Source organism: Gouania willdenowi, chromosome 21, assembly GCF_900634775.1.
Source record: "Gouania willdenowi chromosome 21, fGouWil2.1, whole genome shotgun sequence".
In the NCBI taxonomy this organism is placed as follows: domain Eukaryota; kingdom Metazoa; phylum Chordata; class Actinopteri; order Blenniiformes; family Gobiesocidae; genus Gouania; species Gouania willdenowi.
The window spans coordinates 16,408,110-16,431,137 of NC_041064.1; the positions used below are offsets into that span (position 1 = coordinate 16,408,110).

Genomic DNA, 23,028 nt, shown 5'->3' on the forward strand with positions numbered 1-23,028 from the left:
GAGCCTTTTTCATCTCTATACTGATAAATCTTTCTTTTTCACACACACACACACACACAGAGCCACGATAATTCAGTCAGGTTGTGAAGTTGACTACAGGTCTATTGGTTCAACCTCACCACATTCTCTTTGAACAGCGATGATTTCAGACACAAAAAAAAAGAGGGGGGGGATAGAAAAAGCATTATGGAGGAGAAGAAGAAGAAGACGTGGAAGAAGAAAGTAACTGAGAGGAATAAACTCATAATACAAAGGTAGAGACGTACATTAGTAAGCGCATCAGGGAATGTATTTACAATTATAAAAGGATTGGGCTTCTGCATAGATCCACAGGAAACAGAGAGAGGCTGATTGAGTGAAAGCGGGCAATATTTGTGTACACACTAGTTGGAGGTGGTGAAAAAGGAGGCGTACAGTCGATACGGGCAGAAAAACCAAAACTGGAAAATGACAGATTGCAACAACCAACAACTGCTACACATCAGTGTCAGTGATCGAACTCGAACCTCTTGGACCCACAGAATCTCTGCTGATATTGCAGTAAAAGTTGAAGATGTATTCAAAGCATACAAAGATATACAAATGGTCACAGAGTAACTGTTTACTGCATGCTTGCAATGCTAACAAAGTGTAAATCAGAGTGGAGCCAGTGCTAATCCTGATGGCATTTGGAAGAAACACACAGAAATTGTCCATCCTTAGAGGTATTTGGGGTGTAATGGACGACTAATATGCACAACGTTTGCACCCATGCAACCAAAGAGGGAAAATCTATGTAAACAGAGCGTAGTCTCTGCCCAAAATCTGTGTCTGCTTTGTTTAGTGATCATTGGCAATGGTCTCGGCTCAAAATAAACCCTATTTCTCTGTTTTTGTGGACCCCAACTTTAACACCTTGTATATAATTTAATAAACTATCCAAGTCTATAAGCAATGGTTTGCATAAAAAAGTCAGATTGTTAGATGCTGACATGGCAAATTTCTACAACACTGGTATTCTCTTTAAACTTCTGAAAATAATGTGTTGTTTAGACTTGTGATGTACACCACTGGGCTATAATCAGATTTAAAAGTGGCTTGTTTACGTGTTGAAAGGCTTGCTTCCTTAACTTCCAGGTGAAAATGAAATAATCATAATTGATTTGCGATTGCAATAATATGCAATAATAATAATAATGAGCTCTTGTAATTCTTCTTCTCGCAGCAGAACGACCTGACTAAACGTGTGTCAACAAAAGGTTTTTCAGAGTCAAACGCTTTCCTGGATGTCTGAAATTCCTCACGATAGCAGTGTAAGTGTAAAAGAAAAAAGACATTTGGCTAATCAGGGAACTTATTCAGTGGTCGATGGGCATGGGTGTGCTGTGCTTCAAGTGTTTCATGCAAGCCGGTGAGACAGACTGTGAGCCATGGGGGAGTCTAAACAGCAAATAGTCAAAATAAGACAATATAGTGTAAATATCGACATGGTATGAGGAAAAATGAATTTCAAATCCTCATATATAAGGTATACATTAAGATTTTTGACATCAGGTATTGGGTTGGACATCTCATATTAGTAACAAACACTCGAGAGTGAAAAAAGTTCATCCAACAATAATGTTTGCTTATCAGATACCTGAACACATAGCCACGTTCCTCCAAGAGACACAAAGTAAAACCGAAGGATAAGTCAGCCCTTAAGGTCACACAATTTCTTCTCGTTCACACACATGTCAAGAGTTATTTTAAAAACAAGCGTCAGCTGACTTAGACAAGAAGGTTAATGCTAAAAGTGCTCACACACACACACACACACACTGTGATATGCTCCTCCCTCTCCCCTTTGTTTCTGTTCCTGCTCTTTAGTAGCAACCAAACAAACAGGAAATGATCCATGTTTTTGTCCTTTTTGTTTGTTTGTTTGAACAATCTCGATGGATATCGTTTCAATATGCCTGTTTGTGTCACTGATGATGTTTGAACCGTGTCTTTTTTTTTTTTATTTAAAAAAAGCCCTTTTACTTAATGAGACATAAGTTGACCGTTTGGAGGAGAAAACTACAGACGATGGGCGTGCTACAGCGGCTGATTCAGGAATCAAATATTGTGTTAAAGGGTGTAAGGCTAAGAATGAGAAACACACATGGAAAGAAAAAAGAATGAAAAACACATTTGGATTCACTAAAAAGAAAGGAAACTAAATCATCTGTGTTGTGGTGAAATGTCATTTACTGTATATATCGAATCTTAAGACCATTCAATGCAGACGCTGCATTGTATATAACCTGCATACCAGCCTTGGGAGGCAATGTTTCCCTGTGAGATGTTGACATTTGACGCTGTGTATAAAGACAATAAAAGCTACTGAACACAAACAACAAAAAGTCATTCAAGGTAACTTCCAGTCATCTTGTTTTCCTTTGGATTTAAATGAGTTATATACACTCAAAGTGCAGCACAGTTACATTTCAGAGGCAAATAATACATAAACTGTGAGTGGATGCAATAAAAATAATTCCTTTGTTATCCATATTGTCATCATGAGGTTTGGGCAGAAGAGATTAAAGTAACAACAACATGTTTTTTTTTTTTTTTTTTTTTTTGGACAAACAATTTGACTGGATGGTACCTTTGAACTTTAAGCTATGAGTTTGAGCTTATTTCATCCTGTGATGCTGTCTTGATATCAGTTAGCTCCGCCATCTGGGACCAGATTCTGAATGCAGCTCTGATGAAATGCCACATTCAGCTTGTTGATAAAAACAAACCAACACAACAATAGATTGATGGATGGAATTTGGCCTTTTACCTCCTCTGGTTAGGTTATTTATAGTGAACTTTGTGGAGCGAGGGATCTGAACCTAATGTCACTGAAAGCCAAAACATCTTTATGGTTTCTTGTTAAAGAAAGGGGAGTTAATAGTGTCGAGCTGGCTTTGTACGTTATGTAAAAAAACCAAATCCCTGCTTTTAATTGCTGTTTTTATTTAGTGATATCTGTTCACATCTTTCTACTCCAGTGAGCTGTCACCTGAATGCAAGGGTTAGTATTCATCAAAAGCCAAAATAGTGAATACTAATGGATACAAGGAGGAAGTGAAAGCAAAGTCCAAGTTGTCTGCTTTCACAAATGAGCAATTTTAGCCAGATCTCACATGGAACTCTCACATTAATTAATCTATTGCGCTTTATAAATAAAGATGAATTGAATTATTATTTTGTGTGTTTGTACACAATTTGCGCATTCTTTTCGTGCTGCTTTGAACGAATTTTTTTGTGCTACTTCGAACAAAAATATGCTTCAGTTCAGCGATGTTCAATATTAGCTTTTTGCCAATATGACAACATGATTCAACAATACATTATCTATTTACCAGTGCCAATATATAGTCCCATAATAGGGAAATAAAAGGTTCAGGCTACTTTAATATGATGCCACACTGGATGTATTCCACAAATAAACGTCATTCGTTTTTAATATGCTGTCTCGAACAACAGCACATATGTTTTTTTTAATATCGATATCAAATACTAACTTGACAAGAGCCATATTAATGTGTAGCTCTCCCTCTAAGTCCGGTTCTCCACATCGATCTGTGTCTGGTGAATCCTTTCAGAACCAGGGAGGGACATGAACAGAATGGGCGAAGCCTCTGTCCACCGCGATTTGTTTTAGCCAATCACACGGTAACAAATGATGATGTCGTCATCGGCATGCGCCGCAGATACGCTGCTACAACAACAGACTTTCTCTTGGGATAATAATGCTGCGTTATTATGTCGTTGAGTGACTTTTGCCGTTTTTGCAACACGAGTATGTGAGTTAAGGGCATGTAAATCATCCTCCTGCGTCAACATCTTTCTATTTTGATTCGGAGCTATGCTAATAGCGGTAGCCCAGCTAGTTCCTCTCCCCGCAACTGCGCAAGCACCAGTTTTGCTTCGGCACTTCTGCCTTCGTCACACCCTGACATCCCGCCCTAAACCACAACACTGCCTCATGATTGGTTCGAACCGTTTCGGTCTAGGTTCGAAAGGCAAAGGCGGGAACAGCACAAGATGGATTCTGGTGTTTGTGAACACCAGGAGAATCCATCTGGCAGGCAAGGTTATTCAAATACTGATGTCAACCGATATTTAATGGCTGAAATTAGCCGATAGTATCAGTGGGCTGATAATATCGTACATCTCTACTTCAGAAAGAAAAAAAGTCATGCTGGGAATCAATCCTCTTTATTTTCAATAATAATAAAAAATAATAGATTAATTAATTTATGTCAGTTTTATGGATCCCCCGTGAGACTGCTATACTATGTAGTATATTATTATTATTATTATTAATAATAACAAGAAATGCATCTTTACATTCTAATAAAGTGAATTAATGGGGCAGATATGGCTCCCTGTGTCCTTTCGGTACTTTGGTAACATTTGTCTTTTTAAAATCAAAGCCTGAGGTTCACTGATTTAACATTTTTAACATTTAACTTAGATTTCATGCAGATAGGATTGAATATGTATAATCTAAACTAAACTATGGCTTTATTAATCCACTTGATTTGGTCTGATGACATTCAGCTAGGAATTTAAATGTTTATTAAGATACTTAATAAGTAGTGAGGAAATAATAATAATAATAATAATAATAATAATAATAATAATAATAATAATAATAATAATAATAATAAAATTTTGGTCATAAACTTTGGAGAAATTAATTTTACCTGACAATATTAATCTCTCCCCATGACCTTGTGTCAGAAAATGGATGGAATATAAATATCTTGGGTTTTTAGAAAATGCAACTGAAGCTACTAAAGAGATTAAATGTGGCATATAGTGGGTGAACCAGAGCTATTCTCAGCATGGCAGAGCTAAGTGACATCTGAGTGGGTAAAATCATCAGCCACACCGACGTTCTGATACAAGGCAGCAACACATGCACTTCCTCTCTGCCTTAGACGCACACACACACACACACACACACACACACACACACACACGCTCAGTACGTCTGACACATTATCTGTCACATTTCTGTCCTGCATGTGAGACCCTGAAACAAAGACAAAGGATGAACAGTAGAAAAAAGAAAATGATTGTGTAATTCCATTGTCAGCCATTGCAACAGAAACCAAAAACTGGAACACAGTGTAAAAAAAGCAAAGTGAGAGAAACTCAGCCATGAAGAAGCTGACCTTCCCTTTTAACAAAGGCTGTGGCATTGTCCCCTTTTTCCCTTTCTAAGGGACCGGATAGATCCCTCAGTCTGTCTGTTTATTTCATCATTTATTTGTCTTGATTGATTTGTGTGTCTTTCATCTATCCTTGTACCATGTTTCTCATTTTCCAGAGAGTGTCCACAGGCACACAGCTTCAGCCGTTTGAACTGCGGCTGTATTTTTCCACACCGGTTGCCATGGTGAGGGAATCCCCCACGCCAACAACCTCACCACCTCTCGGTTCGCTCCATCATTCCTCATTGGCAGGGCTCTCCTCCAGAGGCGGGATGGTGGTGAGGCCCAGTCCTGTTGCATTGTGGGATGCAGTGAGGCTGGCAACAGTGTGTAGGAGAACAAGGACCAGCAGACAGAGTTTGAGCCGGCTGTTACACAGTCTGCAGGCTGCCGATGAGCTGAGGGATGTACGGTGCTGACATGGCGGATGAGTTCTTTTCAGCGTCCCTCTGGATCGGTTGTCTACTTTAAAGTCCCACCGCACATCGCAGCACTCTGCGTCTGGGTCCACACCTGACGGATAGTCCTCTAGCAACCCTGGATTTGGAGGTGGTGGTGAAGAAAAACAAAAAGAAATGAGTCATATGTAAAAAAAAACACTACATATTTACATTCATGTAGGCATGAGTTGAAGCTGCCAACACCTACTGAAAAACCTGTAGAGAAATCTAGCAAGCAAATTTCACAGTTGTTATTAGAGATGTGCAATATTATCGGCACATCAGAATTATTGACCTATATTTGCTGTAAAATTGGTATCCGTTTTTGCACAGATATTGAATATTGCAAAAAAAGCCACATTTGGTCTTCGGTTTGGTGAGTTAGAAGCAAGGCCGAATAGTAGCGTGTGACGCAATCAAACAACGTGCAGTGATTTTGAGTCGGAAAAGTGTGTGCGTGTTGCTGCAGGAGCAGAGCAGCAGCTCCTCATTTCCGCACACAAACACAGCCGCTTACCGCTCTCCGTCACCGTGTAAAAGTTGCAAGCCGTCCAATTCCACAACCTAGTCCATTGTTAGCGCTGTGAGCCACAAATCCATAAACATTCCTATAATTTCCTCTTTAAAAAACATTTCTAAAAATGTATTCTAGACTATTTATGCACTATTAAAAAAAATATAGTGAAAAACTTAACAACCGCGTTCGATGTTCAGTATTCGGCCAAGCGTTTATATTTTATTCAGCTTCGGCCACAAATTTTCATTTTGGTGCATCCCTACCTGTGACGTGGACATACTTTTTAGAAATGTCTTTTTAACCTCAAATTATGTGGCTAAAGCAATGTCTTGAAAAAGAAAAAGGCCACAGACACTAAATTAAATCCCTAACTGCAATAATAACGAATTCACCTCACTTATTATTATTAATAGTTGTTCCTCCAGCCTACAGCTGCATGTCTGTCTGATAAAACCACCAACCACACATTAAGCTAGTATAGAGGATTGTAATAATAATAATAATAATAATAATAAAAAGTTTGAGAAACACATTGTTTGCATCAATGTTTCCCAAACTTTATTGCCCAATGTACCCCTTTCTTATCGCATTTATTTGTGTCTGCAGGATCACTAAACTCTTTCCTGTGTCTCGTCAAGCATTAAACTTCAATTTAGGCCTTTTTTATTCAATTAATTCTGATGTTTTGCTTGTTTTAGAATTTGAAATTCAGCTTTTGGTGTATTTGAAAGAGTTTTGCCACAAATTATTATTGATGAATGAGACAATAGTCTGTAACTACGTATAAATCAAATCTATGATGTTAAAAAATAAACTGACAAATGTTTCTTTGTAGGCATTCAAGTACCCCTGGGGTACACGTACCCCAGTTGGGGAACCACTGGACTTTACATATTACACACTGTAATTGTTGATTGCACCACCAGAGGGCAGCATCAACATATAGAAATGCTTGTGACCAATAATTGAAAGAACAGTTACAAATACAGTGAGATATTCCTGTGTTTTACTTAATGTGGTAAAAAAAAAAAAAAACCCTCATTGATATTAGCCTCCAGTAAAGGTAGCATTGTTTGAATGTGTTCTTTCTAATAGGTTCACAATATTTTTATATTCAAACATTTATAGTTTGTAGTTACATACATACACAATCACTTATGAAAATGACCAAGATGTGTAAACATGTCAAAATGTCTTTCTACACAATAAAAAAGCATCAGTTAACCTTTAAACAACTATGCGCTGGACAAACACACCACAGACATCTCAGTGGGTGCTTTCTGGTGCTGCTGCCTCCTAGAGCTGTGAGTAATTGGCAGTAATATGTTGTTATGCTGCAGCACCCTGTTGCTCTGTTGATCATACAGAACATCCTGTAACTGTAAAGTCACGAGTGTTTCCTGTGGGTCCATTGATGGAGGGAAAACTGAATGACACTTGGACACATGGAGCTTTCAGCAACAGGTCCGTGCTCTCCTCTTTATGTGGTTTGTTTCTCAAGCTGAGAGGCACATTCATGGGAATAATGAGACGGAGTAAAAATGAGAGTGATGTCATGTGTTTGTAAGTAGGATATAACATTTCCCCTTTGTTGATAACAGCACGATTAGAGAATACTTCAGCGCTGCCAATGAATGAATAAATAAAGCATGAATGTATCCTTTGCTTTTAACTTATTTTCTATTATTTTTGAGGATTTTGCTTTTTGTTCATGGATTCTAAGTACTCACACTACTTTAATTGAGTTGCTTTTATGGGTAAATGTATTCTTTTCAGTATATTTCTAAATCAGTAATTTTACTTGTACTTAAGTAAAGTAATTTGTTACATTTCCACACCCAACCATTACTGAGTAAATTATGATTATTATTTTTTATTTAAAGTGATCAACGGACATTGCAAAATTACAAAAAATGAAATAACCAAAAAAAAAACACTGAATAGAGGTTTTTTTTTTTCTTTCTCAGTTTTAAAGTTCACAACAATCAAATGCATGACATCATAGCCGACCAATCAGCTTTGGTTATGAAGGCACATGAAACTTAATCCATATGTTCTTAGTCGTGTTATCCATGTGGCATGGAGTTCATAAATGTATCTATACTTAAAGCCTGAATTGTTTTTATTTATTTTGAATTTAATTCATTGGAGTTATTTTATTTTTAAATGAATTGTACATTTTGACAGACCTTTTATTGTATACAGATGCCTTTGTGGAAAATAAATTAAATTGCAATTGTGCAAACTTGTGTTTATACATGAGATGTTTACTGTATGCAAGGGAACCGTGACAAGATTTATTACCAACAATAAACATGGGGGTGAAAGTAACTCGTAACTTTTACCTTGAATACTATCTAACTGAGCTACTTTTTACTTGTACTTGAGTATTTCACGTATGACTTACTTACAGTACTTTACTTGAGTAGTACATATCAGTACTTTTTACACCTCTGGTAATTGATTGCTCTTTCCTGAAATTCTGGCGTAACCATATATTACACAGTGCATCGTTTACCTTGAGGTTGTTTACTCGTACCTGTGCATATAAAACTGGGGCTGCCTCCATGGATTAGATCGTCGTTGTCAGGCAGAACGAAGGGGCACCGCTGCTGCACCTCTAGGCAGTACTGACCACAAGGGATCCGCTTGCTGCAGTGCATCTGGGTGGTCTGGAAGTACTGAGAACACAGCCAGGGCTTATAAACCATCTATAGGATGGAAGAAAGAGAGGTGAGGGAATATTGATGAGTAAGGCATGGATGCAGCTCAGAGCGTATACACGCACATACACACTCCAGCATGGATGAGCATCATCGTGACCTCAAGGCTATTGATTTGTCAAACTCTCCACTGTTCCTTTTACTAGCATTACATATGGATATGGCTGCCGCTGCTGAGTGTCACTGTGTAACAAATCTCTCCTTCTTTGGATGAGTCAGTTATTAATGTATACAAAAGCTGGAGAATAGAAAATATTGCAGCCCAGTTTTTCCAAGTTTGCGGTAATGACACAAAATGAACTTTGATTGATTCTTTCTTCTTTGCTCCTACCCTCCCTATCTTCCCCAGCTGCTTGTTTTGTTTGCATTCATTCAAAACTCGAAATTATGGAATTGGTCAGCTGGTCCCTTAATGCTATTGATCACATTTTCTCAATGAGAAGACCAGGCCAAGGTGAGCCTGCGTGTCCAGACGGAATGTTTGCAGCCGGATACACAATGAATTCCTGGGACAAATGGAAGGTTGTGTGCTTGTCTTTACTCTCCATGGAGGACGTGGAGGATATATACCGTACATGAGTGAAATCATGATAGTAGGGATGCTGTTGATTGGCAGCTTTCTCATCTATTGTCAAGTCTGTATTACGTTGGCAGCTGTTTTGGGAAGGCTGCCAGTCATCTCTGAAGGATGGGGCAGAGCATTGAACTCTCAGAATATCATGATGAACAAACTCAAAAGTAAGCCGAGGTTGTCTAAATCTTCACCATGGTTGCATACAGATCTGACGCGCCGCCCCTTCCTCATCTCCCCATTACCATCTGGACTTTTCATCTGCTGAACCAGGCCTATCAAGGCCACAACATCTGACTGTTTCAGAGAGGAGAGCAAAAGGTTTTCTTATGTCTACGCCTTTGCTGCACTCCACCCACCCCCCTCCAGCTCAGGGAAGCTGTCTGTGGAGGAGCGCCCAGTGGCTGCACGCCCACATCCCCCCAGTAGCTGGATATCCTCTCCCCCTCTTCGCCCAGCACCCGGACCCACCACCTACCCACACCTGCCCACGTGCTATATGTTTATGACTGTGTTTTTTTTTGTTTTGCTTAATGCATGTATACTGAGAGGTGTTTTTTCCAAGGTTTTTCTACTTTACTCTCAAAAAGGGAATTCAGTACAAAACCTGCCTTTTTCCCCCTCACCTCTCCATGTGTTGTGACCCCATTTATCATCTAAAATGATATCTCGTTGTTCTGGAACATGTGCAATGACAAATAAAGCTATTCATTCATTTATTCATTTTCCGTGTGTGGCAACACAATTTCCTCATATTTCACGTGGTGCAAAGAACGGTATTTATTCATGTTGCGTAGCACGCAATCTTTTTATGCTTATCCTAACCTTAACCCTAACCCAAATCCCGAATGAAGTGTTGTCATAAAATCCAATTGCATTAAATAGCTTCTATTCAAATAAAGTTGGAAGTCGTAAGTGGCATGTACAAAAAGTAACATTTTTGGGACAGTGTCACATTTACCAGTGGTAGACAATAATGCTACACAGAACATTAAAATCGGCGTACAAACGCAAATTATTTATTATTCTTTCTATTACTATACACTATACAAGCCAATACACTGCAGGGTTCTCACCGGGTGATTTTCACTATGTAGGGGATTGCTTAGGGCGCAAGTGTTGTAGGGGAGTCCGTGGAATTTTTCAAATTTATAACCCTCTGAAACACTATTTCCTGCATTTTAAGGGCCCTTGTTACACATTGTTACAACTTAGGTACTGATATTATTACAACGGTAGCAATTAAAAAAGGAAAAAAAAAAACAGAAAAGGGCCCCCTATGCTCAATTGCACTGGCGAGAACCCTGCACTGTATAACCATGATTATTTTCTGACATAATATTTTTGCGTACATCATTTTAGTGGATTTGTCACATTGATTTTCTCAGCTCTACGAGGGCACATTTGAAGATAAATGATGCATTCAGCACCTAATTTTTCCCTGCTTGCGCGATAAGGTGTGTTTTCCTCATTGTTTGGTGTTATCACCTGCAGTAATTAGCTGTATTTCCTGTGAAGCCCCCTAGAGATTGTGAGGCAAGCCAACACCTGCTGGGAGTCAATCATCAGTGCCAAAAAACAGTCAAACAAACTAAAGATCATATCACTGCCAGTGTGTGGCACCGCACGTTTACACACAAGTGCGAACAGAACATGTGTACGTAGATTATATAAACACACTCTTCCATCAACGTGATCAATGATCCAATACGTACACAAACCAAGCATCTGTTGACTCTAGCACCTAAAATGAATGAAGATTATGATATAAAGAAACTTCTTTGCCCTAAATGTAGCCTCTGATTTGATCTTTATAGACATTATCATATACAAATTCCTTATTTTTGTAGCCAATTTATTTTAGAATATCCGAGAAGTAAACAATTAGTATGTTTTGAAATGTAGGCATTTTTGTATGAAAAATAGATCTGCAGACAGATAGCAGAGAAGCAGCCCATTTCACCTTTATTTATGCTATTTTCAAAATGGAAATCCTCTCCTGCTTGATAATATTAAAAAAAACAATAGTTGGTCAGGTGTCATACTTGGGCTTATTGGGCAAATCCTGACTGTATACGATTTGTAACTGAAGCTAATGCCAACACCTAAACGGAATAGGCATGATCTCAGTGAGAATGGCTTCATCAACTGTACATAAAAACACTAATAAGACTTATTAAACAAAAACAATAATTACATGTTTAAATAACAGCTCAATTTGATTGTAATAGCTGGTTTCAACCCATAGAGGGCACTCACAACACTACTTCATACCTAAATACATTTGTTGTTAGCAGAAAATAAAGTGTTTTTGCATCTTCTGTTGTAAACAAGGCTATTTTTAGTTGATTTATTAACAAAAATATTATTGATAATATCATAAAACAATGTGTGCACATCTTAATATTTATTGAACTATATTTTTTTGAAGCCTGTTTTTTTCATTAAAATACAAAACATTTATAAACCTACATGAAGAATTAGTGATAAAACAACATAAAATACCAAATGACTTGTTGTATATGTATAAATGTGGTTTGTAATTTATACAAGGCTCAACATGTGACTAAAAACATTCAGATAACCTACTGGGCAGTGCTGTGTAGAATTCTGCAAGCTGATAATTAGATAGCAAGATGCTCTTTCTCTTTCTTACACACACACATGTAATCTGCTGTCACTGTATGAATGTCACACTGGCAGAATGCGGTCATGTTATCTCATGTTCTGTCTTGCAAACATTACAAGCATATTAGACATTGTTAATACACTAAGTGCATTTCTTTGTAAATGTAAAGGATTTACACTTTTCAGACTATTCCACACTCAATAATCAAGAGCTCAACTTCTTAAAATTTACTAAAAAAATATAATTACACATGGAGCTCAAACTTTTAGAAACTCCAAGCTGGTAACGGATTTTTCCTGCTTTTCTTCATGTCCGAAGGTTTCCTCTGAGCGCTTCTGTTTCCACCATTGGTTCAAACACCCTTTTGTTTGAATGCAGTCTTTAAATATTGGCAAATGTGTGCATCTGTGGTTCTATGTTTTTTGCTTAAAGGTCATTAGTGACAAAACGGCAGAATTACAGTAGATACCTTACAAAACACCTGTATATAGGAGGATATAATCTTAACCAGGAAGGACTATGTGCTTAGAAAACAGCTTGGCGGTTTCCGGGTAGTATTTGTTTAAATTGGTGCCTGTTGGTAGTTTACCTCTGTGTTTACTGAGGTGAAATGGCTGGAAAAATCCAGTAGACAAAGACGGTAAAACACAAGTCTGTTACCAGGAATTGTCCTGCCAGATAATGTTTTTCTTCACTCGCACCGCTTCCCTTCACTGATTTGCGAGGCTGTTGGTAGGATGCAGAGTGGAGACTCAGTTGTCTCTAGAATTAGATTATTTCATTACGATTAGGCTAATAAGGTTGTAATTGATGTAAGGCCTATACCCTGCTCTGTGGTATTAGCATTAAGTGGCCCCGGATGGCCCTTCCTTGTCAGTGCCTGGTCTTTAATGTTTTATCAGTACTTGTGGCTAAAATGCTGACAAAGCCTAATGGAGCATGTTACAACAAACACTACTACTAATACAGCTAATGTAACTCACTTCTCTACAACATAACTGGTAGGTTGTAATGAGCCACCTTGTCAGTACCAATAATAATATTCACTGCTTCGTTATAGTAGGGCAATTTTCTTCCTAATACTACTTTCTTCTCTGTTTACTTAAATTATTGTTATATGTTATAACAATGCAAAAATGTGTTAGTAAACCACAATATCACTCTGCGTGAAAAAAGGAAAGAGAAAAAATGTCTTTATCATGGGCAGGGCTCCAGCAGCAGTTAAGACACGCCCAGTCTATACTACAAAATCACCAAAGAACATGACATATCGTGTGAGATAGAGATATTCCAATATTAAAATGGCTAAAGCTGTATCGTCGAGGGTATGAGTTGTCAGATGACTTAATACACAAGACTTAACACACATCATTTAGTATTAATATTACTATTGAGTTGAAAAGGTCATAGCCAGAGTAAGTATATGTCGGGAATGTTCAGATTTAACTAAAATAAAAGCATTATTTTCTCCTTTCTTTGTCTTTTTTCCTTTTCATAAATATCATATCGTTATTGCAAGCCCATTATCGTCTATTGTACCATTTTGTGAACTCAGTTTGTCTTCCCACCTCGACCAACAACCTTCTAAAAAACTAGAAACTATACCTCTTCACAATTCTCTCAATCCAACCTACTCGCTTCAGATTGCCGTCAACAGGTGCCAGTTTTATAGGAGGGGGCGGGGCCAACAGTTGTAGTTTGTGACAGAAGAAGCCACCAAAACATCACAAACCACCATTTTCAGCCAATAGCAGAATTGTATTGTAATAGCAGGTTTTCAACTGATAGAGGGCAGCCAGTCACATTTTTTTATAACAAATCATGCCAAAGTGAATTACTTTGACTAAAAAGTGAAGAGTTGGACAAGTATCAATCAACAGCACTACTTCATACCCAAATATATTTGCATTCAGCAGAGAAAAAGTTTTGGGGTTTAGTTACTCTTGAAGAAAATCTTCATGGGCCCAAAATGCAAATGTCTTGAGAAAAAAACGACCAGAAAAAACACAACACGCCTTCGATTGACTGTATGTATGCATGCAAGCTAGGCCTCGCAAGAAACCAATGACAGTATACCGAGTATAATGGTCTAAGCGTGTCAATGTAAATGGTATTTAGATCAATGGTGATACTTGCAGATTTCGACTATTGTCTTCATACATAAATTAACCCATATTTCCTCTATATGCGCAATATAGGTTCCACATCAGACGAAAATGCCATAACTCAACTTTACAAGCACGGATTATCACTCTGCATGCTGTCGACACTGCTGTTTGAAAAGAGCAGTCTATTCACAGAGTGACACTAAGGAGAGAGTCAGATATGTAAGAGGTCAGATGAAGGGTGTTCCTTAGTGTCAGCCAGTTGGTTTAAAATCCCTTTAATTCCTGTAGCAGCATCAACTGTAGCTCGACGCCTCCAGGGACCAACGCTGAGCTGATGGGTTAGATAACAAAGGCCACACCAAATATAATCTGAAACAAATATACACATTCCATCATGGGAACAAACATTAAAGCAGGGTTAACACACCACTACGTCAATAAATGTGATCAAGCATGACACCAAACATTGATCTGGAAGTTGATCTGAGATCACTTTACTATAATTCCTTTACAGTATTTTATCTTTAGTAGATAACATTTAATTGGACTTTGAATGTATGCTGTATTTAATTCCTGGTGTGACTTTTTGGATGTTTGCCGATCTTAGCTAACTCTGTAGTAACTGTAACTGGTGAGAATAAAAACACTGTAGGCAGCATTTAGGAAGACTCAACCTAACTTGTGATCCCAAAGACACAAATCAGATTAAACAAGAAGACATAGTCATCAACATCCCCCGCCAGATTAGTTGTCATTCTAACTCACAACCTTTTCCTAACTGTCCTAAATCTAAGAACTTAGATGTTTACATAAGAAAATATTATCACATCAGAATATAAAATTACTGGCGGGGTGCGCTGGTTCCTCGGCTCCTATAGGTGCTTTCTCGGGTGTGTATGTGGGGGGCAGTGGCTGCCTCTCGGCTTGGTGTCTTGGGGGCGGCTGGGGGGCTGCTCGGCCAGGGGGAGGGGTTGCCTGGGCTTCCTGGCCCCCGCTCTTTCTGCTAATCTGGCTGCGTCCTCGAGTCCGGGGCAGCGCTTGGGTTTACAGTAGCAGTTTCTTGCACATACATCGGTCTACAATACCCTAGCATGCCTTGGACTGTGGGATAAAACTTGTAGTGGGCTTAACTTTAGATACGTTGATCCCAAACACCTGTTTCAGGTATTACCACTCACTCCTTCCCTCTGTCCACAGCCACCACCAGAGCCTCATACCTACAACTTCACATCTCACTCTCACTTTACAGTAATCAACTCCTCCCCACCCTCCCATTTCTCTACCTTGAATCGCTCCTCCCTGCTCTCTTCCCCCTCCACCTCCCCCCACCCCCTCACCCAGGTGTAACACTGCCCTCTCTTTTTATATTCTTCCTTTAATAAAGTGTTTCTTACCCTTCCTTAGGGAGGGCTGGTGATGGTCACAATTATGCAATAAAATTGTAATTTATTTAATTGCAATAACAAAAAATGCATTGCTGTCTAAAAATGATTGCACTTCTTGTGGTGTTGACCTTTGACAGCATGTGCAGACAAGAGAGAAAAAAGAAGAAATTCGGTTTCTAAACGGTTTCTAAAAAAAGCTGTCCCCTTTGAAGATACCTTGAACAGAGTCCAAAAAACAGAAGAAGGGCAATAGTTCCAGAAAAAATAATTGCGCGCTTCTCATTTTCAAACTCCATCAAGGTATTGACACCCTGAAGCCACACACCAAATTTGGTTATTCTATCTTAAATGATTTCAAAGAAAAGCTGTCCCCTTTGAAGATGCCTCGAACACAGTCCAAAAAACGGAAGAAGGGCAATAACTCCGGAAAAAATAAATGCGCGCTTCTCATTTTCAAACTCCATCAAGGTATTGATGCCCTGAAGCCACACACTGAATTTGGTTATCCTATCTTAAATGATTTCAAAGAAAAGCTGTCCCCTTTGAAGATGCCTCGAACACAGTCCAAAAAACGGAAGAAGGGCAATAACTCCGGAAAAAATAAATGCGCGCTTCTCATTTTCAAACTCCATCAAGGTATTGACACCCTGAAGCCACACACCAAATTTGGTTATTGTATCTTAAATGGTTTCTGAGAAAAGCTGTCCCCGTTGAAGATACCTCAGAGTAAAAAAAACAGAAAAAGGGCAATAACCTAAGGTAAAAAATATTGCGCGCTTCTCATTTTTGAACTCCATCAAGGTATTGATACCCTGAAGCTGCACACCAAATTTGGTTATCCTATCTTAAACGGTTTCTGAGAAAACTCGGACGGACGCACGGATGGACGGAGCTCAAACCTAAATCCCCCTTCACACTTTGTGGCGGGGATAATAAACAGACGGTCCTGATGTCAGGAAAGCAGATAAGAGTGCAATGATTAAAAACAAAACACACAAAACTGAGGCAGTCAACTCTGGTGAGTAAACAAAAAAAAAGCTACAGAGGGAAAGACAAACTCGAAACTAGTAGGAAAGCAAACATACAATTATGGTATTACCATCAGTGCTGAATAACAAAACAGCAAAGGGGTTATATAAAAATTGAATGAATGAACGATTGGGTCATGGCAGTGTGTGTAAATTATTAATGGATGAATGATCTTGCATGCAGCAGGTGGGGCTCTGTGCTCTAAAACTCCTCTTCTTTTTACTTCATCACTGCTTTGTGAAACCAAGCAATACTTACTAAGTAAAAGTGCAAAGTCGAGCGACAATGTGTACGGTAATTTCTCTCAGTGATTGATGGCTAGATGGAAAACATGAAGAGAAGACATCCATTACCACATTTTTCTTTTCTTTGCTTCTTGACTGTTAATACATTTATTCACACATATTCACTTATTTTACTACTTTCTCTCACTACCTAATCTAATTTTAGTGTTTAGTTTTAGTGTTTCACCAGGCTCTTTAAAGAGCTACTGTTGCAAAATTGTCAGCATTAAGGTGTCTGTTCTGTTACAAACACAACTGAGACAGGAATGTACACAAAACACTCATCCAAAGCAAAAATAAAACACACAAGGGTCAGTTATGATACAATTATTGGTTATTTTATCCTACAACATACTGTAGCTTGGGGCTGCTAAATTCAAAGCAGTCAATAAAGCCTGTTAATAACAGCAGAAACACTCCTGTATCACTAATAAATACTAATTCCAGTTAGCTTGTTAAACAATAATTTAATCTAATTTGTCAGCTGAAGAAGTGCTTTTAAAAAATACTATTACACAATTTTTCTTCCACAAAATGACCACTTTTCATGAATTCGTATGTATTGCACATGTATACATGTGTGTACATTTTATTTATATATAAGTATCAGGCATGATGAGCATTTAGTGTGGTTACAAGGACGTTTGCCATTGTTATTCATTAGGAAGTAGGAATGTAACAATTCACTCAACTCCCGGTACGATTCGATTCACGATACTGGGTTCACGATACGATTCTCTCACGATTTGTTTTACAAAATGGGAATGTAGACAAATACTGTACTATTTTCCTTTTATTTTTCATTGTCAAAAGAATTCCTTGATAAACTATTCAAAACAATGCAATTTAACTAAAAATAAATCTTGAATGAAATAAATAAAGGAATAATACAAATGAAAATGAAGCCTATTAATTTAAATTCTGGTTCTATAATAAACAATGCAAAACTGCATAATAGTTCTTTTTCTTTTAAAAGTGCAACTGAAAGTGTATTTTGTGCCTTAACAATTGGACTTAAACAAAAAAAAACCGTGATTACACTGATTTACGTCATGTTTGTTTGGACCAGCAGAGGGCGTTGGTAACACTGTGGTCGGTTGGCATGCAGATATCTTGCAGTGAAGAAGAGAAGCTATGCTAGCAGACAGAGCTAATAGAAAAACGTGACTTTTACAGATATTCAAGTAATATTACAGATATTCTTTCGGTGCTAAAGGGGTAATGAATCATTTATTAACATATTTAAGAGTAGAAGGCGGCCAGAAAGAAAGTATTAGCAGACTCCGCCCGCCGCCTACACTTGTGGATAAAAAAAGTACTGCGATTCAATTTTCAGAAAATCGATATCAACCGTGATACCTATGAATCGATTTTTAACTGCCTTACGATTAATCGTTACATCCCTATTAGGAAGTATGAGTTTTTAAGCTGTACTTCTTCCTGCTCATTTTTGAACGTGTATTTGATGTAATATGTTCTTCAATCAATTAATCAAGCAGTCAATCAATCAATCAACATTTTCCTTAAAAATATATATTTCTCATTTGGGGGCTTCCTCAGGACCAACATATATTTCAATCAGACTTACACACAAAGAGCAATGTTGCAATAAGTTTGGACCTTAATGAAACACCAGCTGGTAATGCTTATACAGGTGTTTCTGATTATAGGCAGATTATATGCAATTGCATTGGGCCCCATGAGCCAATAGGGGCCCCCACAGCTGAGTCAACTGCCTCATCTGAGGAGAATAAGAATAACATACCTATCTTCATCCCCAATTAGCTTAGGGTATACGAATAAGATGAACTTCTATCTTAAAGGTGCCATATCATGCTATTTCTCACCCATCTCTATTTGTTCTAAGAACCCCAAAAACATAGTATTTGAGGTTTATTTTCCCAAACTCGCCTGTTTTCCAGAGTTTTAGCCCATTGAAAAGTGACTTTTTGAGCAATTCGACACAAACACGAGGGCGTGTCTGTTTACATGTCAATAACGGCAGAGAAGAGAGCTTCCTGGAGGAGCGGCTTCTCCAGCTCAGTGCCGCGTCAAATTCGTCATCAAAGTGGGAACGCCTCATCAAATTGGAGGGAGGTGTTTGGGCTCATCCTGCAGTAAGAAAAGAGCAAATCACCCTCTAACTAACGATTGAGGGAATCAAGGAAAAAACACTTTGGGCATGTGTATGAAGCCCAAATAGCACTTTTATGATGTTTAAAGCACAGAAAAGCCGATTTAGCATAATGATTCTTTTAAGATTAAGCAAATGTTTTTGAAGCGTAGCAAAAAAGTTACAATTGATGGACTCCAAAGATTCTCGGTGTGCGACGTCAGGCGACACGTATTATGAAAGGTTTGTGGGCAGTTCAATGTTCTAGGAATCTCTCCGTGTAATTTAAACAGCATCCTGAACAGGGCCCCTAAGGCTAGAAACAGTTACGTACTCATACAAACTTTTATGGCACTTCCTCTGATAAATGTTAAGATGTTTTAGTGTAGACCAATGTTTGCAATCACAACCAAAGTGTTCAGTGTGGTGTCTGTATATAATGTGAACAAAAACAAAATAAAAACAAAGTGAAGTCAGCGTTGGTAGAGAAAGAAATGACTCATTCTTTAAACGAGGAAATATTAAGATAGATCAATACAGAAGACAAAAACAATGTTGTTTTGTTTGCCACTGTGAGCATTGATACTGACAAAATGTGCCCCTAAATTAGATTGTTCATTAATCCAGGTTATTTGGATGTAATGATGTAATTCGTTGGCACTGCCATGGTGACACTTACACAACACGGGCCAGCTGTCAACATCCACCGCAGTCCTAAACGCTCCACTGTCTAACACGCTAAGCTTGCACAATGCACGTACAGCGTGCGTATCTACAGCTGAGAGCAAACCAAACTTCCCATTGCTGCACACCGAGCTGTGAAAAAACCAGTGAAATCTTACCAGAAGTCCTCACAAGTACTGACCAAAAACTGCACAGTAATACAGCAAAGCTTATTACTTCTCAGAGCTCTAAAGCTCTCCTGCTGATATTCACATTAGGTTCTCCCCTACCTCATCCCTACTCCTCCCACTGTGTCTCCCTCTGCACTGCACTGCAGCAGCTGGATAAAAAATGGGCCGAGAAAGAGAGAGAGGGGGGGGGGGGTGAAGCAAGGGTACCAGTAGAAATATGACAAGTACACACTCACCTTTAGGCCGACACTGTGCGGAGGGGCTCTCATTCTAACGCCAAGGTTGTTACTTTGCTAGCATTGCACAAATACGTTTGTGCAAAGGAATCGATGAGAAACAACAAAGACGGACAGATGTGCCTGCATCTCCCCTCACCAAAAATAAAGATGCAACTGACTAATCGAGACATTTACAGATACCACATCGACTAAGATACCATGTGGAATGTTTCTGCTTTGAGCCACAGTTTTACAGTTACGTAATGATTAACAAAAGTTGAAGAAAATAAATACAAAAATGATCAATTCTCTCTAAAGAACTCACAATTCATTATTGGTAACATCAATCCCGCACATGTACAAGATAGCATTAATATTCACGTGGAGTGTCTCGAGGTGCACAGACAACCATCAGAATTATCTGGTGTTTAATTATCAGGTGAAGGGCAGATAAAGCTGAGAAGTTTGAGATAATGAGAGTCTTGTCTGGACTGGTCCAGCGTGCAATCTGATAATTCATCAACTCTGATAATAATACATAATCTACTACTACACAATCCAACCCACAGATTCAAAACAGGTAATTTTAGGTTACTGTACTAATTACAAAAACTACTGTTAAAGCTGTTGGAGACCCATATTTTTTTTTTATCAAATAAAGTCATCAAAGCATTTTTACTTCATCCTTACAGTGATTTCTTGTGTTTCTTTGCCAGACAAGGAGGACAGTGATTATTCTTAGTATTTCCCGTGATATCAGCTCATTTCTTGAGACATTTAATTTCAGCAAGATTCTGATATTTCCATTTGAGCCCCAAAATAAACATCAACCATTGTTTTGGCGCAACTTTCAACCCCTGAAACACCAGAAATGTGTTGAGAAGTTTTTGGTCGCAAACACAAGAATGTTGTAAATACAATTGCATACGTCTATGCAATTGTTTCCGACAACATCAATCAGAGTATTTGCAGTGGAGATTAAAACAAACTTTTCAGCGGCAATATCAACCTTTTAAATTGCGCTTTCAAACAAATGATCAATTTGTGGATCTATGAGGCCAACATGATGTCTTTATCTGATAAAATATTATAGTATACAGCAGTTTTAACTTGTAACTATTTGAAGGATTTTCTTGGCTTTTAGAGAAGTATCTTAACAAATGGGCACTAACACGTGAGCCTGATGATATACTTGATGATCAAGACAGTAATTGGTCAAACCTTTCTGCATTTGTATAAATTAATAGTGCAGTTCAAAGGGACGGATGGGTTTAAAGATTTTTTTCACAATAACCGGAGATACACAATCGCACTGTATGCAGCCTTCCGGTTAAATATCAACACAGCAGAAAGGCGGGCAGTTTAAAAATGGATCAGAGAGTCTACACAATTTCCCTCACAGATTTGTCTATCCTACGTAAAGATTCAGCCAAACAACTCTAGCCGTCTTCATTGGAGTCATAGGAATCTGCAACAACCTTCAGGAACACAGGTAATTATCAAATATGTTTTATTTCTTAACAATGACAGTGTTAGCCTTTGCTAAGCTACTTAGCTTCGACTACGCCTGCATAAGTACAGCAGATAAAGGCAATATGTTGATTTTGATATGTTTGTTTATCATTATAGATGCTTACAAGTAACGGCGTTCTACAGAACAAGCTCCTCCGTGGCTGAAGTTCCGTTCGATCCACGGGGCTCTGTCCACGTCCCCTGAATCTCCCCTTTTTAACAGTAAAAGTTGGTCTTTCATTGCGCCGAATAGCCTGAACCCATTTTCGTCTAGCTTCAGCGTTAACAGGAAAGGAGTGGAAGGATAGATAAGACTGCTTTGGGGCATTACAAGAACAGACCGGTACGCGACAAAAACTCTTGCTTATTGCTTGTGCCATCTTTGTTGTTTACTCATACCGCTGCCCTGCCCTGACCGCAACAGGAAATAGGTTTCCACTATGATTGCGTATTTCCAGTACAAAATACGGAAGTGTTGAGAAAGGTCGATTGTTCCATTACTAGTTCCATAGGAGCCGCCGTAGAGGGGCTACAATCTGACACTGTCTGAGGTCAAGAAGACACTGGAAGACATATTTTCACAACATCTTGGCATAGGCTGAGATGTAGCAGCTCAGCTACTCATATTTAAAGCTCAATTATGCTCAATGTTAAATATGGACTTGGCCTTCGGTCTGTACCGTGCATTCATTTGGATCCGTAACTAATAAAGCTTACAGATATACAGTGTTTCTCAAATATGGGTACGCGATGGCACTACAGGGAATACTTGAGAGAGAGAAAGTGGAAAATGTAACAAATACAGTGTCAGTCTTGGTCCCACCCCAGACATGAGAGAACCAGAAATCATAAAAACTATAGAAATAAATCTATTCAGGAGCCACGCACTAAATCAGCGTTTCTCAACCTCGAGGTCGGGACCCCATGCGGGGTCGCCACTCGCCTGGAGTTTAAATGGGGTTGCCTGAAATTTCTGAAAAATGAAAACAGATTTTTGAAATGTTTTAATTATTTTATTATTTTTTTTTAATTAAAACAACACAATATTAAACAACTGTAGTTTTATACATTAGTTTTTGATCATTTTTGAGCACAATTATATATAATATATATACATATATATATATATATAATTTTGTCTTCTTGATATATACCGGTAAATGGGGTCACAATCCAAAAAAAGTTTGGGAACCACTGTACTAAATACTGTTTCATTCCACTTATTTACAAAATGAGATTCTTTAAAATGTGTGTTATTACTTGTTCATTTCATCATTATGCTGTATAGTTGTTTTTAAATGTTGCAGTCTGACAAAGAGGGGACTTAGATTCAGAAATAAGAGAAAGGGGGTACTTGAGCCTAAAAAGTTTTGAACCACTGCAGATATAGACCAAAGGCAGCCGCACCACTCGTAACTATGGCAGC

The 23,028-nt window shown here is 38.4% G+C and overlaps 1 protein-coding gene across 1 annotated transcript in view; it reads right to left on the reverse strand.

Annotated features, from left to right (window-relative positions):
- Nucleotides 1-3,963: 3,963 nt before the first annotated feature.
- nalf1b (NALCN channel auxiliary factor 1b) overlaps nucleotides 3,964-23,028 on the reverse strand; it is a 96,920-nt gene continuing 77,855 nt past the window's right edge. Inside the window, exons 2-3 of the mRNA XM_028436315.1 lie at nucleotides 8,716-8,887; nucleotides 3,964-5,756 (exon numbers count right to left, since the gene is read on the reverse strand). Of these exons, the coding sequence (XP_028292116.1) occupies nucleotides 5,455-5,756; nucleotides 8,716-8,887 (474 nt within the window). The 3' untranslated portion in view covers nucleotides 3,964-5,454. The remainder of the gene's footprint in view (nucleotides 5,757-8,715; nucleotides 8,888-23,028) is intronic.